Source organism: Tubulanus polymorphus, chromosome 3, assembly GCF_964204645.1.
Source record: "Tubulanus polymorphus chromosome 3, tnTubPoly1.2, whole genome shotgun sequence".
NCBI lineage: Eukaryota > Metazoa > Nemertea > Palaeonemertea > Tubulaniformes > Tubulanidae > Tubulanus > Tubulanus polymorphus.
In genome coordinates, this window is record NC_134027.1 from 18,427,548 (window position 1) to 18,443,399 (window position 15,852).

Below are 15,852 nucleotides of genomic sequence, written 5' to 3' on the forward strand. Positions count from 1 at the left end.
ATATACGTCCAAGTATCCGTGCATTGTTCCATCTCAAATATCAAATAGTTATGCACTGTGCACTGTCTGTAACCTTGATTTTCTTGTTACACATGGTGGGTTAACAGATGTCAGGAAACATTGTGAAGAAAGCAAAAGTCACGAAGCTAAGGCAAAAGCGTCTAAAATCACTCGCTATTTCACATCTAATACTCCAACAGCAGACGAATTGGTAACCCTAAGGGCGGAGGTGATGTTCATTAATTTTTTGGTCGAACACAACATAGCTTTCGCAGTATCAGATCATGCTACACGACTCTTTAAAAAGATGTTCAAAAAAGATTGTGCAAACTTCTCATGCGGGAGAACAAAGTCTACCGCAATCATGCGAGTCTTGGCTAACGAGGTGAAAGCACAAATCGTGGAGCAAATGGGCCAGAACCCATTTATTATTGGGACGGATGGATCCACATTTAACAATGATACTTTCTACCCGATAGTGGTTAGATACATAGATGCAAATGGCAATATCCGCACGGAACTTTTAGCACAACCAATGCAAAATGAATCGCATACCGGAGTTAGTATATTTGAAGTGATCCGAGATGAATTTTCAAAGCACGATATAGATTGGTCAAAATGTCTGGCCCTAGCTGCGGACAATACGAATACAATGGTCGGCAGACACCGAGGAGTGATTAGGTTTATTAGAGACAAACATAAAGACTGCTTTTTAGCCGGATGTGTGTGTCATCTATTGGCTTTGGCTACTAGAAAGGCAATTACAGCCTTCCAAGGGGATATTGATTTTGACAACATCTTAAAACTCACAAATTGGTACCTGGAAAAGTCAAGTAAACGAAAAGCAAAACTGTCCAAAATTCAAAGAGATAATAACATTCCTGAGCAGGCTATAATTAAACATGTACCAACTAGATGGCTTTCTATGCGGCCTGCTTTGATCAGACTTCTAGATCAGTGGAGGGCATTAGAAATATTCTTCAACGAAGAATGTGCTGTGAACGAGCCAGGTGACGAGGGGCAAGGTGATGATGATTTAGTCAACCCAGAAACAGTAAAAGCAACAATAAAAAAGTTTTCAATAGGAGGAAAACAAGATTATATGCTGCCTTCTTGGTGAAAGCACTCGAGGTAATTTGTGTTAACAGTATCAGTAATCAATAGAATATTTAATCAGTCAACAACAGGCCTAAGGTTTTGAAATTTTAGGCTAAACAAAAATGATACCTTGTTTTTCTGCTTGTTTTAAAACTGCAATAAACTTTTATCTTTTAGAGTCTTGAGTTCACAAACGAAAGTCTGCAGACGAATCATGGCACCATACACATCGTGAAGAGGAGTTTGGAGAGATTATTCCAAAAGTTGCTGGTCTGTTTCACAAAGCCTGCTGCACTGAAAAGTACTGCCTGTGTCTTGTCCACTGATTTCACCAGCAGATATAACATAAAGGTTAGTAATATATTCCTCATTTAGAGGGGGGTTCCAGCAACCAGGAATCAATTTTGTTGATTCATGGATTTTTAGACTAATACTACCATACTAGTCCCTAGCCCTCTACTAGTTATGGGAGTTGCTTGGTATTTTACAATCGCTCAGATCAACTCCAGGCCATCATTTTTGACCAACTAATCAAGAAAGCATAGCCATAATTTTTTTTTTAATGTGGTAGGCCCCTATTAAATGTTCCTTTTCTAAATCATCATCTGGGCAGAGTCGTCTTTCGTCGATGTTTGTACACTCTGTTAGATAGCTGGTGAAGATGAGGCATTTTCTGCACTTCCCATGGGAGGGCGGGAGGAGCAGTATTTTCAGACTGGTTCATCATTGATCTTCAACACATGACAATTTGAAATCAAAGATAAATTGATTGATTGATGTTGACTTTGTTTTTTCCTCAGTGAACAGATATAAACTGATTAGAAAGTGCTACATTTTCAATCTCCTCAATCAAAGGGCTTAGGCCAATTCTCGCTTTATTTTGTCAGTATTGATTACCTCAAATAGCCTTTCTAATCGGGGACGGGTAAGTGTAGTGCACTTACAAATTTGTAAAAAGATTAATACCGATGTGTAGTTGGTATAGTCTGTATTATTTAACCCTATCGTGCCTAGGGTAAGATAAATCACAACTGCCTGGATACTACTGATAATCTGTCCCAGCTTTAGTTTTGTCTAGCAAGCTGGTGCTGCCACCTGGTTTTCAACCTTACTAATTCTAAACCAGCTGTGTAAATAGCGATTTTATAATGTTTTGGCCTGGTTTGAACATTGTATGATTTAAATTGTAGGACAAGAAAGATATAGTAATTGGAACCAAGGCCATGGAATGCCTCGCATTGGTGAATAATGACACGCTATCAGCATTCTACAAAGCAGTTGTCTTATTTTACCAAGCAGCATGTTCTTATATAAAGGATAAGATCAACCCTGAAAAAGAACCATTGTGGTATCATGTTCAGGTAAATATCTTCACTGAAATTGATAAGCCACGATGATCAAAGGATGGCTTAAGTTGGGTGCCCTACAACAAGAAAGGTTACTGTCGAATGTTTAATTATGACGACAGTAAGCTTTGCCTTTGATGCAAATTATTTAAATCTATGAATGTAATATACATACTTTCTTTTGTCCCAGGTATAAATGTCATTTGCTCCATGTATTTTGAAAAGAAATGTATCTTCTTTGAAATTTCTTTCGCTTCAGGTGGCTGATATCACAAGAAGGCAGAACTCGTCATTTGCTAGTATTAAATATTTCCTCGAGAGATTTGGTTGCCTGTCAGATGTTATTGACCAAGATGAGTTACATATGGAGTTCCTGGACTTCCAGTCATTACAAGATTCAGAATTACCTCAAGAGTTGTTTACCATTCCATCATCAAAAGACATCAACGAACCACGTCCAATTGAAGATCAGTGGAACATGTTGGGGAAATTAACAGATTTCAACCATGCTCCAAGGTATTATTATTGCCTATTCACATTTTCATTAAAGTTTATTTGCACTGGTTCATTTTCTTTTACCCCTATAGTCAACCATTAGCATTATGAATCACGCCCGTCCCATCCAATGTTAAATGTCTCCTAAACCTTTGCTGATTTAATAAGCTACCACATATGTTACTACCACTATCTCCACATATGTTCATGCCACTTCACAAATCTTTTTAGGTTCAAGCAGCTAGAGAAATTTATGATGTGTATACTTCTTATTCCGGTATCGAATGCCCCTTGTGAGAGGGTGTTGTCCACTGTTAAAAAAACAAAACGATCTTCAGGAGTACATTGAAACCAGAAACTTTGGAGTCGATGATGATCCTAAAAGCACGCGGGGGCAATTGTTACAACTCTAACCCATCAGAAGAACTTCTAAGAAAAGCTAAGGCTGCAACATTTCGGTACTTACAGGAAAAACATTAATTAGTAAATAATTAAACTGTTTCTAGACATTGAATTCTCAGAAGAACCAAGGAAAGTAGTTATCTACATGAGTTTATTATTAGCCCACTTGGGACTTTAGTGTTTATTTTTCTGCAGTTGTGTTTGTAGATAAGTTAATGGAGTTGTACTGTTGTATGTGCATTTATCAGAGTTTATTAGTTGGTTAGTTTGTGGTATATGTAGTATTAATCAAATATGGACCATGTGCATTACAGCCTTTGTGATGAAAAAAAAGTATTTTTTGATAGCAATGATAGCAATAATGCGTAATTCTAATGTGTGTATATTCCTTTGTGAAGGAGAGTTTAACAATCAATTTTTTAATAAATACAAACAGAATTTTATCATTATTTCGTGTTTTTCTTGGTATTATCTGGTCGTTTCGGCTGCTACTGAGAATCAGTGATTTGCTACTATCACTAGACTGTTTGATTTTGCCCTGCTACTGACTGAAATAAGAAAACTACTATCAAAATTGTATTGTGTTACTACAAAAAAATTTTGAAGTTGGCAGGTCTGAATACCAATAAACTGACGTTTGTACTAGCCGCACCGTTTTCCGCAAATTCAATTCAATGTTAGAGCGCTGTTGATGTTAATCTTGCTCTAAAAGTAACTGGTGTGAAATATGCTGTCACTTATATGATTTATCGTTATCGTTGTATGTATTTGTAATCATTTTTAAAAATCAGTAAAATGAAAGAAATTATAATCAACAAAATATAGCTGCAAGGCAGCAATAACAGATTTTCTGCACAATTTTCGTATTCTTGTTTATGTCTGGATACTGTCGACCACGATTGCGTGTATGCTGACGCAGCTACACCATGCTATTGAAAATGAGAATTTAGAATCCTGGGGCTGGTGGTTTTATAAACTGGTATTAATTTTAACCCAGGGGTTAACTTAATAAAAAATGAATTGAGTTAGCCCCAGGGTTATAGATAATACTTCTCTATAAAACCGAGCCCTGTTCGACGATCAAAGCAGTTTTATAAAAGGAAGGTCTACAAACAGTCAATTTGGCCTACCTGAAACCATGGATTACTGGACCAAATGGTTATTTGACTCTGAAAAATCGACTTTTAGGAACTGATGCTGGTTCATTGGTTATTGACCGCGACCAGCCACTTATTTTGACTCATTGAATTGATGTTGATATTTGAGAATAATATTTGTTTTCTGCTTATTTTTGTTATAGACATATGAGTCTGTTACTAATCACTGGTGGAAATGTCAAATGGATGAATGGGAACGTGAGAAACAGAACATATTAAATGCCTTAGTCGGTTCAGGTGAATCTATAGACCTTACACAGGATATAGAGGTAGAATTATTGAGACAACTTCCATTTAGTTATACACTTACATGCCTATACACTATAGATTTTAACTTGATTACTGCTTTTTTAATCTCTTTTAGTCAACTCCAGTTAATCTGATAAATATGCAAACTCGCAGTGCTCTGGATAATATTGAAATGGCATATGCCAGACAGGTAGGTTTAATTCATATTTTTGCTTTTCGATTGCTGATGCATGTTATCCATTACCAACTTTACAACTTAGAACCAATGGTTACCGCATGAAAATGTCATTTCCATTCGAATCACGAAGGTACAGAGCCCCAACTTTCAGCGACCTTGACACCAAACACGTGAACTATCTAGGTGCGCGAATGTTGTTATGACATCATAATACTCTGAATAAACAACACCGCGCTTTCTCGCGATACGCGCATGGAAGGATCTAAAGTCTATTCTGCGATGTATTTTCAATAATGTTTATAAAAGAATCCATTTAAAGACTGTAATTAACATGCAAAACATGAAATTGATTGAACAGAGATGAGAATTCCCCGCGGATCCGCGGTTTCCCGCGGATTTCAGTATTGAAAAATATCAATTTTCCAAATAGTCTAAAAATGATGTAAAAGTATGGGGGGGGGGGGGGTGATGATCTCACTCAATTGGTCCGGCGCGATCGGTAATCAGGTGAACCGTAAAAGCGTTCAGTGCCTGTTTTACTTATCGTCACGTAAAAGTATCGCATTTCAATGCATATTCATTGCAACACAGTGATTTTGTATGTACATTTGTACTACGATGAGTTTGTATGTATTTTATCGATCGGTTGCAGACACGCACGCACAGCAACAGTAGTAACGTATATAGGTCTACTTACTGTTGCTGCGTGTGTGTGGCGAACGTTTTCGGATATTATACACTACTTGGTGATGATTTTTAGTGAGCATTCATCGGCGCATTTTTACTGCAATAATTCAGGGCTCGACCCGTAATGCATGAGATGCTGAATGTCATCAAATGAGGATGTACCACATTGGAACTAGCCATTACCTTCCAAAATATAATAGTCGTTCATGGGTTCGAGATCGCTCTAAGTGCTCGGAAAACGTATTTAATTTCTAAAATTTTCTTGGGGGAGGGCCCCCAAACCCCCCCGAAATAGCTTCGTGCCTTCGGCGCTCGCTAGTGCTGACGGCTACGCCGTCAGCTGGTTCGCGTATGTCACTCAAGAAAAATAACCCGCGGATTTTACAGGTCGGCGTTCTCATCCCTGATTGAAAGAAACATAGCTGGAAGATTAGTTTTAAAAGTTTGATTGTTGTCAATCATCAATTACCGCTAGTCAAAATGGCGGCCGTCATGATAAACAAGACGGATAATTTTCTTTAAAAGGGCAAATGCCATCAAAATTGTACTTTCCGCGATTTCTTAATCAGAAGAAACTTAAATATACATATAACGACCTGAGATGTGACTTATTGAAAAAAGGAGCAAGAATTAGCGGTAATTGTTAGCGGAATAGTCATCTATTTATCCTTCACTCTGTGTGTATAGTTCATATTCAACCCACGGGTGGCGCTATTCATGATGTTAGTTATGAAAATCAACACAAGCACGTGTGCGGGCCAGTACGCGAAGCCTATGTATAATCGATAAAATAAACACCATTTGTTCACCGTGTTCACCGTATTCACTGACCTACAGCGCTACTCACTTATGTACGATTATCATGTCATATACAACCGTAGCAACACTATACTATGGTTAGTGTTTATTAATTCAAATCACTCCCAAAATGATAAAATATCGCATGAAATGTCTAGTGAAATGTCTGGAAGCCGCGAGCGTTTGTCAGAGATGACGTCAGAAACACGCACCTGCTAAGATAAACAATAACAGTGAGCATGCGCTGAAATTGCCGATTTAATAGTCATATTTCGCAGTAATGGCTGAACTAAAATTCAAACCAATTCCATATTTGATATTTGATACATCACAATTGAAAATGAATTTTACACAATATTCCATTTTGATGGCATATGCTCTTTAACTGATTGGATCTGGTATAAAATGTAGTATTTCATATCACAAATGGCCCAAATCCGTTTAAAAGAATAACAGTACCGCACTCAAGGCACCAAGGTTGGAATATGGCTATGGATCATGATAAAATAGCGCACTACGACCGATAAAATATCAGCTGTCGGTACTTGGTCATGGTAAGCCTACGCTGTCGGATCGAAATGGAACCTGATTCCTGAAGAAGCCAAGGTCCTAATGAGAAGAATAAACGAAACAAATGTAAGTGTCCTGCAGTCAATTCTACAGTGTCTAATTATCTTCCAGTGTCTACTCCTCCACACCTTTATGTAGTCTACAAAAACATGGACAAGCCATACTTTAGATTAGGTTCTCATCAAACAATCTACTGGGGGTTGGGTGTACGTGTAGGTAGTGTACTCACTGCTACTTAGCTGATACTTATCTTATTTTTAGGCAACAGTTTTGACAGACCACCTAACTACTAGTTAGGCCTAATGTTTTTTCCATGGACGCGAAAAGTAGGCCTAGGCATCTTAGAGTCATAAGTAGTTAGGCTAGGAACATTCATGTCATTTATTTGCATTACTAAGAAGTCTTTCCACATGCAATTATTTTTATTTCAAATGTAACGTTTCTTTTTCAGAGAATTTAGCCTGTTAGAGGAACCCGAGAAATGCTAATTTTGAGGTCAACTTGTGACTAGATAAGCCAGGTTTACAGGATTAGAGAGTAGGCCTCAATGACTGAATGGTGAATACCGTAAAAACCGGCGTATAAGTCTACGCGGCGTATAAGTCGAGGTCGATTTTTAGACCTACATTTCATGATTTTAACATATATCCGGCTTATAAGTCGAGTCCCTTCTCTTAGAAGAATAATTACTTGTATCATTATATTGAATAGTTTGTTTTGATAACGATGTGCGTTTTCACGCACGCCGCCGCGCGTCAGCCTGATTGCTGCTGTGTGTTAATCAATAGAATGTTACACACACACTCAGGTATAATACACTACCATACAGTGATACAGTAGTGTGAGTCACACGCTATATATAGCCTAATGTATTAAGCGCTGCTATGAGCGCCCATATATGAATACATCGTTTTAAATGAAGCTGTGTCAAAATGAAAGGTTTTTTTCATTAAATAACTTTATTTATCATGAATAATTATTGTAACTGTTATAGCAGTGAGAAGATGAACACTGTCTTTTTTGTCTGGTAGAATCAATATTTCTTGTGACCTGAAAATACTTAGTAGAAAACTGTACTCGGAGTATAAGTCGAGGTCAATAATGTAATGGTAAAATCAAGGATTAAAAACCCGACTTATGCGCCGGTTTTTACGGTACATCACCTGTAGTCATTGCTGCTGTATTGAATTATTTATCTTTCTGCAATCAATTGATTTTTTTGTTTGATTTTATTCATCTTTAGGTGATGCAGATATCAAGTGCAAGGATATGAAGTTGAATCTTTAAACTGGAGATTGTCAAAATTTTACTTGTTTCCATCTTTTCACTTTTATGTTCGAATAAATCTAAACATATAAAAGAGCTTTTTCTTATGCATATTCCTGAAGTCATGAATAATTCCTATTCATTTCTACTAACAAGAAAAAAAGAGAAGCTTCGTCTACACTTGCATCTTCTACCAAGGTTATGCATCTACACTAAGCTCGAAACACTGGTTGAATGCAGAAGAGCCAGGTTTTTGAAAAAGGAATTATTAAACCTATTGAGAATCTACAGATGTGGATTCAGTTACTGGAGCTGAATTAAGTGTAGATGCAGCCCTGCAAATGCTGGGTTTTGATGAACCTGCGTACTTCGAAACGGGTTCAATGAGCTATGTAGACGTGGTTATATGTATCGAAGTCAGAAAAAAGCATATTGAAAGTGCATCAATATTTTATTATGCCCCGGCTCAACTTAAGTTGAGAGGGGGCATATAGATTTACCCCTGTCTGAGTACGCCGCCGCCGCAAATGACGTTAACAGTCGAGACTCTGCAATTGTTGACCGATTCATTTCAAACTTGGTAAACGAGTAGGATATCACTTGGGCCAGAACCCTATTTAAAATTGGGTCGATTTGATTCAAATTATGGCCACCAGGGGGCTGAAATGAAAAACAAAGTTAACAGCCTAGATGCCGCAATTGTTGACCGATTCATTTCAAACTTGGTACACAAGTAGGATATCACTTATGCACCAGTCAATGAAAGTTCCCGTCCTACGGGGGCCGGGAAACGAAAAAATTAGTGGCGACGCTAGGATCGCTCAATCGGAACTTTTTTCCCGCTACTGGTAACGTTATTTTTATCGCTTCCGTAGCGCTATGGATCGCCTACACACAGGGGGATTCCTGTGCTATGGATCGCTTAAGTATGTGGAGAATTGTGCGCTACGGATCGCCGTGTGGTACCAGGAATACTTGAACACTAAAACTGGTATCTGCAGTTTGAGAACCGTAAAAATTCTGAAATTCGATTTCTCTAAATGATGTCATCAGAAAAATATTACAAACCAATGTTTGAAAAAAGTGATCTAATTGAGCTCTTTAAAATGGTAAAAATACGAATTTATGGAAACAAAAAGTTTGTTGGTGAAGATGGCGCTAGCTAGCGCTGTGGATCGCTATGGTTCGACGTTGCGGGTGAGGACATCAGCGCTATTTGGCGTTGTTGATCGGGTCCGTACACAAGGACTGGTCACTAAAGCTGCACTGATACCGGTATGCGATCCACTCATCTTTTCACTGGATCGCCTCTATCTCGGCGCTATGGGTCGCTAATTTTTGTTTCCCGGCTTCCGTAGGGCGGGAACTTTCATTGACTAGTGCATTAGGCTAGAACCCTATTTATAATTGGGCTGATTTGATTCAAATTTTGGCCATCATCGGGCTGGCATAAAAAACGTTAACAGCCTAGATGCGGCAATTGTTGACCGATTCATTTCAAACTTGCTACACAAGTAGGATATCTCTTGGGACCGAAGCCTATCTCAAATTGGGTCGATTCGATTTGAATAATGGCCACCAGGGGGCCGACATGAAAAATGATGTTAATAGGCTAAATGCCGCAATTGTTGACCGATTCATTTCAAACTTGGTACACAAGTAGGATATCACTTCGGCCAGAACTTTATTTAGAATTGGGTTGATTCAATTCAAATTATTGCCACCAGGGGGGCGACATAAGAACGACGTTAACAGCCTAGAGGCCAAAATTGTTGACCAATTGCTTTCAAACTTGGTACACAAGTAGGGTATCACTTGTGCCAAAACCCTATTCAAAATTGGGTCGATTCGATTCAAATTATTACTAGAGGCTGCAATTGTTGACCGTTTCAAATTATGACTATCAGGGGAAAACAGCCTAGAGGCTGCAACTGTTGATAGATTATTTACACTTTGTACACATGTTCGCTAATATCATTCTTATAGAAAAAATTGTGGCCATGATATTTCTAACGCATTTACCACAAACCCTGTAACTTCATGTGGCGGTAAATTTCAGGCCTGTGGCATTCGAGGCTTTGCCTCATTCTAGTTTCCAACCTAAAACTACGAGACATAGACGGTCTGAGAATGCTGCAAGCTATGTGAGAAATTTCGGTTATTAATTTGTAAAATGTATTGATATGATATGGAAGGCCAACTGCTGAATTCCATTGGTACCATCAGAACCAAATGCGCGCTAATTGCCATCTACCTGAAATATACAAATGTCAATATTATGTTATAAACAAATAGATATGAAAAAAATGCAAATTTCTGCTTGATACAACTTACATTTGAATGGGAAAAATCGGCTATAAAACATCTGCTATGTCTGACAAATAACTAACGAATGCTATAAAACAAAAAATATATTATCTTAATCCTTTAACTGGCAATCGGTCGCTAGTGACCGATTTGAATAGACAAGCTATAGTGAATAGAATAGTCAAGTATTGATTTCAGTGAAGCATTCTAACTCATTTTCCTATCAGCAGATGGCGACACCAGACGGCAGAATATCGTTAGTAGTAATGGCCAATGCACTAAAGACGTTCTCTAGTGAGTTTGGCTGATAATTTGGACTAAGTAATGAAAGATTCTGATGATAATTCGTATTGGGATGAATTTCATGACATTTTTTATTATGGGTGGCCCAAAAATCTGGATGACCTTGGGATCTGTGACCTTGGGGTCAGACCCTGAAGGTAACCCCCAAAATTCGCAAACATGGTATCACTTGAAAGCTTGTGAAAAGAGCTTTCACAAAAAACATACAGTATGGGGTTATCCCTCATATCTACTGAGTTATTAAGTTTTCCCCTTGCAAGGTCCAAAATCACTCATAGGCCGAAAAATACTTGCCGGTTAAAGGGTTAAACATAAAATTAACAATTCAAAGACTTGTGGCAATCGTCCAACACATTATACATAGGTCCCTAGTACGCTAAACACTGACTGAACCAGACCACCTGATGTCCTCTCAAGCAAAATTGAATTCGACCTTAGATGTGAGACGCATGAAAATGAGCCGTAGGCTGGTTTTCCACGAGAAACGGATCAAACAAATTTATTTCCCCTCAGCCGTTTCCACATCGAATGAGGATGTGCCACTTTGGAAATAGCATTACCTTCCAAAATATAATAGTTGTTCATGGGTTCATGGTCCCTCTAAGTGCTCGGAAAACGCTTTTAATTTCTAAAATTTTCACTCTCGTGAGTGCTGAGGGCTACGCCATCAGCTGGTTCGCTTGTCTAACTCGAGAAAAAAACCGCAGATTTTATAGGTCAGCGTTCTCATCTCTGATTCGAACCCCAATAGTATATGGTTATCTAGACAACGAATTCCTCAGAATACTGTACAGAATTCAATATCTTCCCATTTGAAATGCTTGGGTATTTGGAGTATGAATTTCGGGAGGCCAAAAGAACACGATTTGGTGTCCCACATCATCAAATCTTATAGTATTATGTGGACGCCTTGACTATTTACTACAAAATAACAGGAACTTGTAATACATGAAAATAAATTGGAATGAGCTATTCTGTATCGGGATGAATTTGAATTTTCCCTTGAATTTTCTGAGGAGTAATAGAAACTATGTGGTGAAATTCCTAGACGTATCGGCCCCACTCCGCGCGGTTGCGCCACCGCGCAGGATTTAAGCGAAGCAGCAAACACAAACATGGCCACTCTCTCAATTTTCAATGATAGAAATCGTGTGATCATTTCAATTATTTCCGCTGTTAGGGTTTTAAGGCACAATTTAAGTTGATGATGTGATATGGCGATGTTAATTAATGATAATTCCGCAGTGAAGCTAGTCACGAACAGTGCCGATTGAGTGTACAGCTGCCAAAAACACTAAAATGTGCGTAGTTGCGTAACTATTTGCAGTGAATTGCAGACGAAACATGAAACATAACGGCCGTTAAAATAAATTAAAATATACCAATCGCAATTGTAAAATAAAAATGAGATAGAACCTAAGTTAAAATTCTGGCCATTTCTGAAATGTTATTACTAATTTTTAGTCAGTGCCGAACGTTAAGTTTTCCAACAATAATGAGGGGTGGTATGTAGTCATGCAATTCAAGTCATCATTTATTACACGTTACTTCCGTGTTGTTGAAAATCTCGCGAGTCCTGGACCAAACCCCATTGAACAATGTGATCTGTGTGCTGGCCACAAATGCACACAGATCACACTACACTACCCATTACACACTCCAGTACCCACAGCTTTCATATATCCATCCAAATATTTAGAGTGTCTTTCTTCCTGGGTGCTAATGGGATAACGCTGTCATAGGAAATATTTCCTTACATAGAATTGGAATATTACCAGTCTTCTGTTCAGAGTAACATATTGAAACCTGACAATCTGTCTACTCATACTAGTGCCTATGCATATTTTGTAACCACTATCAATTGCAAGTTTGTAGCTTATGACATGATTGTGTAAAGTTACGACGTCATTTTGCCATCCCATGTGGGGACTAAAGAAGACAGCTTATGCATGGTCCTCTTGAAACTTTGCATGATGCAGCTTGGAATTCTTTATGGATTTTTTTCGAAACGGGGTTTGCAGATTGGGACCGGTGAGATGACCAGCTCGATTGAAAATGGAGCTTATTGTCCTTCCTATATGCTCGATAAGGTGGCCATCTTGAATTTTTGTTAATTTCTTTATGCAATGACCGATTTCTCTCAAATTTTGCATGAGGAATGGTGCAGGTGAGACATCAGAATGTTAGCCCATATTTGGAATTTCTTGATATTTTGTTTTTTTGTATTGTAGGTTTATGTTTACAATGATCAAGTGATACAACATGGTATTAAAGAGAAACTCCCAACGATGTTCAGTCAAGTGGGTGAAAAACTTGAAGATAAGGTAGAATAAAAATAGAACCTATTAACCCTTAGAGCATCAGAGCTGGAACCTGACGACTTTCCAATTTTCAGCAATAGTCGGCTTTGTGAATGAATTGCTCTCATAATTCAGCCTACTCCAGTATTGTTAGATGGCGAATGATATGCATTTTATGTCTTTGTTCATCCGTTCTTCTGTAGACGGAATCCAGTTATTTTTGGAAGTTTTAACGATGCTTCAGTGTAATGCCTTGATAGTTGGTTTACACATGTATCTACCGTAGACACATCTCTGGTCCAAAAACTGGCCTGGTTAGAATCAAGATGGCCGACTGGCAGCCATTGATGTTTGATCAATTTGACCGATCTAAGCTTTAAAATTTTAGATAATTGGAAAATTTCCTTAGCTTTTAAGTAATTTGACCTGACCTGTCATGACCTAAGTCATGAATAATCACTACCAGATGCGCATGTGCTTAACAGTATGTAAAATGACAGGTGCATCCTCGCTAAAATAGACCCGGAATTATCAAAACATTTGGTAAAATATCGAGCTGTGTATTAACAATTACTGTGAAGAAAACAAAAATATGGCGCATTTTTAAATTTTGGTCACTGACATGAAAGTACCATTGGCGTCTAGGTAAAGGAAGAACTGTAGCATATTAACTTCCACTAATCGTTGGGTATGATACATGTACGAGTGAGGGAGGTAAGTCTTCAGTTTCTTAAATAAATTAATGAATTACATCGAATGAAAAGGCCTTGTTTTTCATGACTGAACCTCGTTTGCCCAGTGAATCGGAATATTAACTCCTTTCAGCTGTTTTGTTTGCTACTTCAGTAATTTAGAAGAAAAATATAATCTGCCTCCCCTTCACTACTCAGTGGACTCGCTAGCCTTGGGATTGTGCAATACCGATTAATGATGCCAATGAGAGCTCTGCACATTTATCGACTTTCTTCCCCTTGAGTTGAGGGTGGCCATATTATATTTCTAAATGATAATATACAAACCGGATATTTTAGTGTCGTATAGCAACTCGCAATATTTGGTCATGCTTAATTAGTTGTTAGCATCAGTAACACATACTGGTAAATATTTTCTCTTTCTTTAGGTATTCCCGGAGAGAATTGCCTCATTCACTACGGATTTATGAGCTACATATGTTTGAAATCAAGAGTGCATCGTGTGAAAACATGCCTCGAGTGAGGCCTAGTTTAAGTTTTCCGGGGAAACTGGCAGTGTTCCAATAAGCCACCATTCGTTCTTAGTGGCTATATTAAAGCTGGTAATGTTATTGCGCGAATATATTCAATGTACTGTTTCATTTTGAACGCAGAGATGAAGCTCCACACACAAAGTTAGAATTTTAAAATAATTCTTAAAATCTGGGCTATAGACATATTTCCTGTGCACCACACGCAGATTTTTGATATTGTTTCCATTTAAAAAAGGTGATAAATTTGTTTTTTTTTTTGCCCTAAAATTTTGCCAAATATATTTCTACCTACCTACCTACCGACTCATCCTGAAAACTTGGTGTTATGGCAAACAGATGTATTTTGGGATGGCCCTATCACTGTACCCCTGATCATTGTGGTAAGAATGTAAAAATAAAAGCTGATGTTGTTCTAAAATTGTATTATTCAGACAGGTTTATATAATAATACCATTCCGAAGACCTATTTGTAGAAAATGTAGGAGTATAAAAACCGCCTTAAGTCTAGGGTTTAACCCTGTTTTCCCGGAAATTTTGAATTCGGCTATGTCAAGATATCTTTCTGTAATCTGTATTATTATTACGTTGCAGAATCCGATATCGGCATCATTACAAACGGTTATTTCCTTAAAATATTTCTGGCCATGATGAATTCTATTTCAAACAAAATGCATTCGCGTGCATGCCCGCGATACTAGAGGAGAGCTCGGCCTCCCCTAAACACAATCAGTAGCGCTGTGAATCAAACTTAAAAAACAAATCGCTAATTGCTGATCGGCTATTTCCGCCTGGGGTTCAGAGTTCTCCGTGCAACATTCACAGACATAGATAAAGCGAGAAGCCTGTAAAATAGTATCAACAACTCATTTATTAACTGATACAAATTACAAAATGAAAAATTTTCAGCTTATCAAGACACAGATTTTTGGGACAATTGCTGGTAGAGCAGCTGGGGACAATCTGGCATCATGTCAATCAAAGCAAAGCTGCTAATTATAAAACGGAATTGAGTTGTGTAGAAAAAACAATATACAATATACAATATCCGTGAGTCCCTGGAGTCGGTGTTACGGCAAACAGACAATTATTTTGGGATGGCTTGATGTAGATTTTTTACGACGCCATTCACTGCGACCACCAGCGACGATTATGTCGCAATGACTCATCGACCTACGCTCCCTTGGGACGGGTTGCGACTGTCAGCAAAGCCAGTCACAAGGAGTCGCACGTGTTCTACTTTCTGCGTGGCGACACAACCGTCACAACCGACCTACGCGCTCTTGCGACTGGCAGAAACTAGTCGCACACAGTCGCTGACAATCATATCGCAACTGACTTGCACCGAAACTTGCAATGCAACGCGAGGATCGCATCGCGTCACAAGGCCGACGTACGTCCGGCTTTAAGTTACTGCGGAGCCCCAGAAATATCTTTTTTTTTTTCGTTCAAAAGACCTTTCACTCGAAAAATT

The 15,852-nt window shown here is 38.3% G+C and overlaps 1 protein-coding gene across 4 annotated transcripts in view; it reads left to right on the forward strand.

The window, feature by feature from the left end:
- LOC141901106 (nuclear pore complex protein Nup93-like) overlaps positions 1-15,852 on the forward strand; it is an 84,342-nt gene that overhangs the window by 21,138 nt on the left and 47,352 nt on the right. For all 4 annotated transcript variants that reach the window (XM_074788185.1, XM_074788186.1, XM_074788187.1 and 1 more), the window contains exons 5-7: positions 4,642-4,767; positions 4,863-4,937; positions 13,088-13,180. In XM_074788185.1, the coding sequence (XP_074644286.1) occupies positions 4,642-4,767; positions 4,863-4,937; positions 13,088-13,180 (294 nt within the window). The remainder of the gene's footprint in view (positions 1-4,641; positions 4,768-4,862; positions 4,938-13,087; positions 13,181-15,852) is intronic.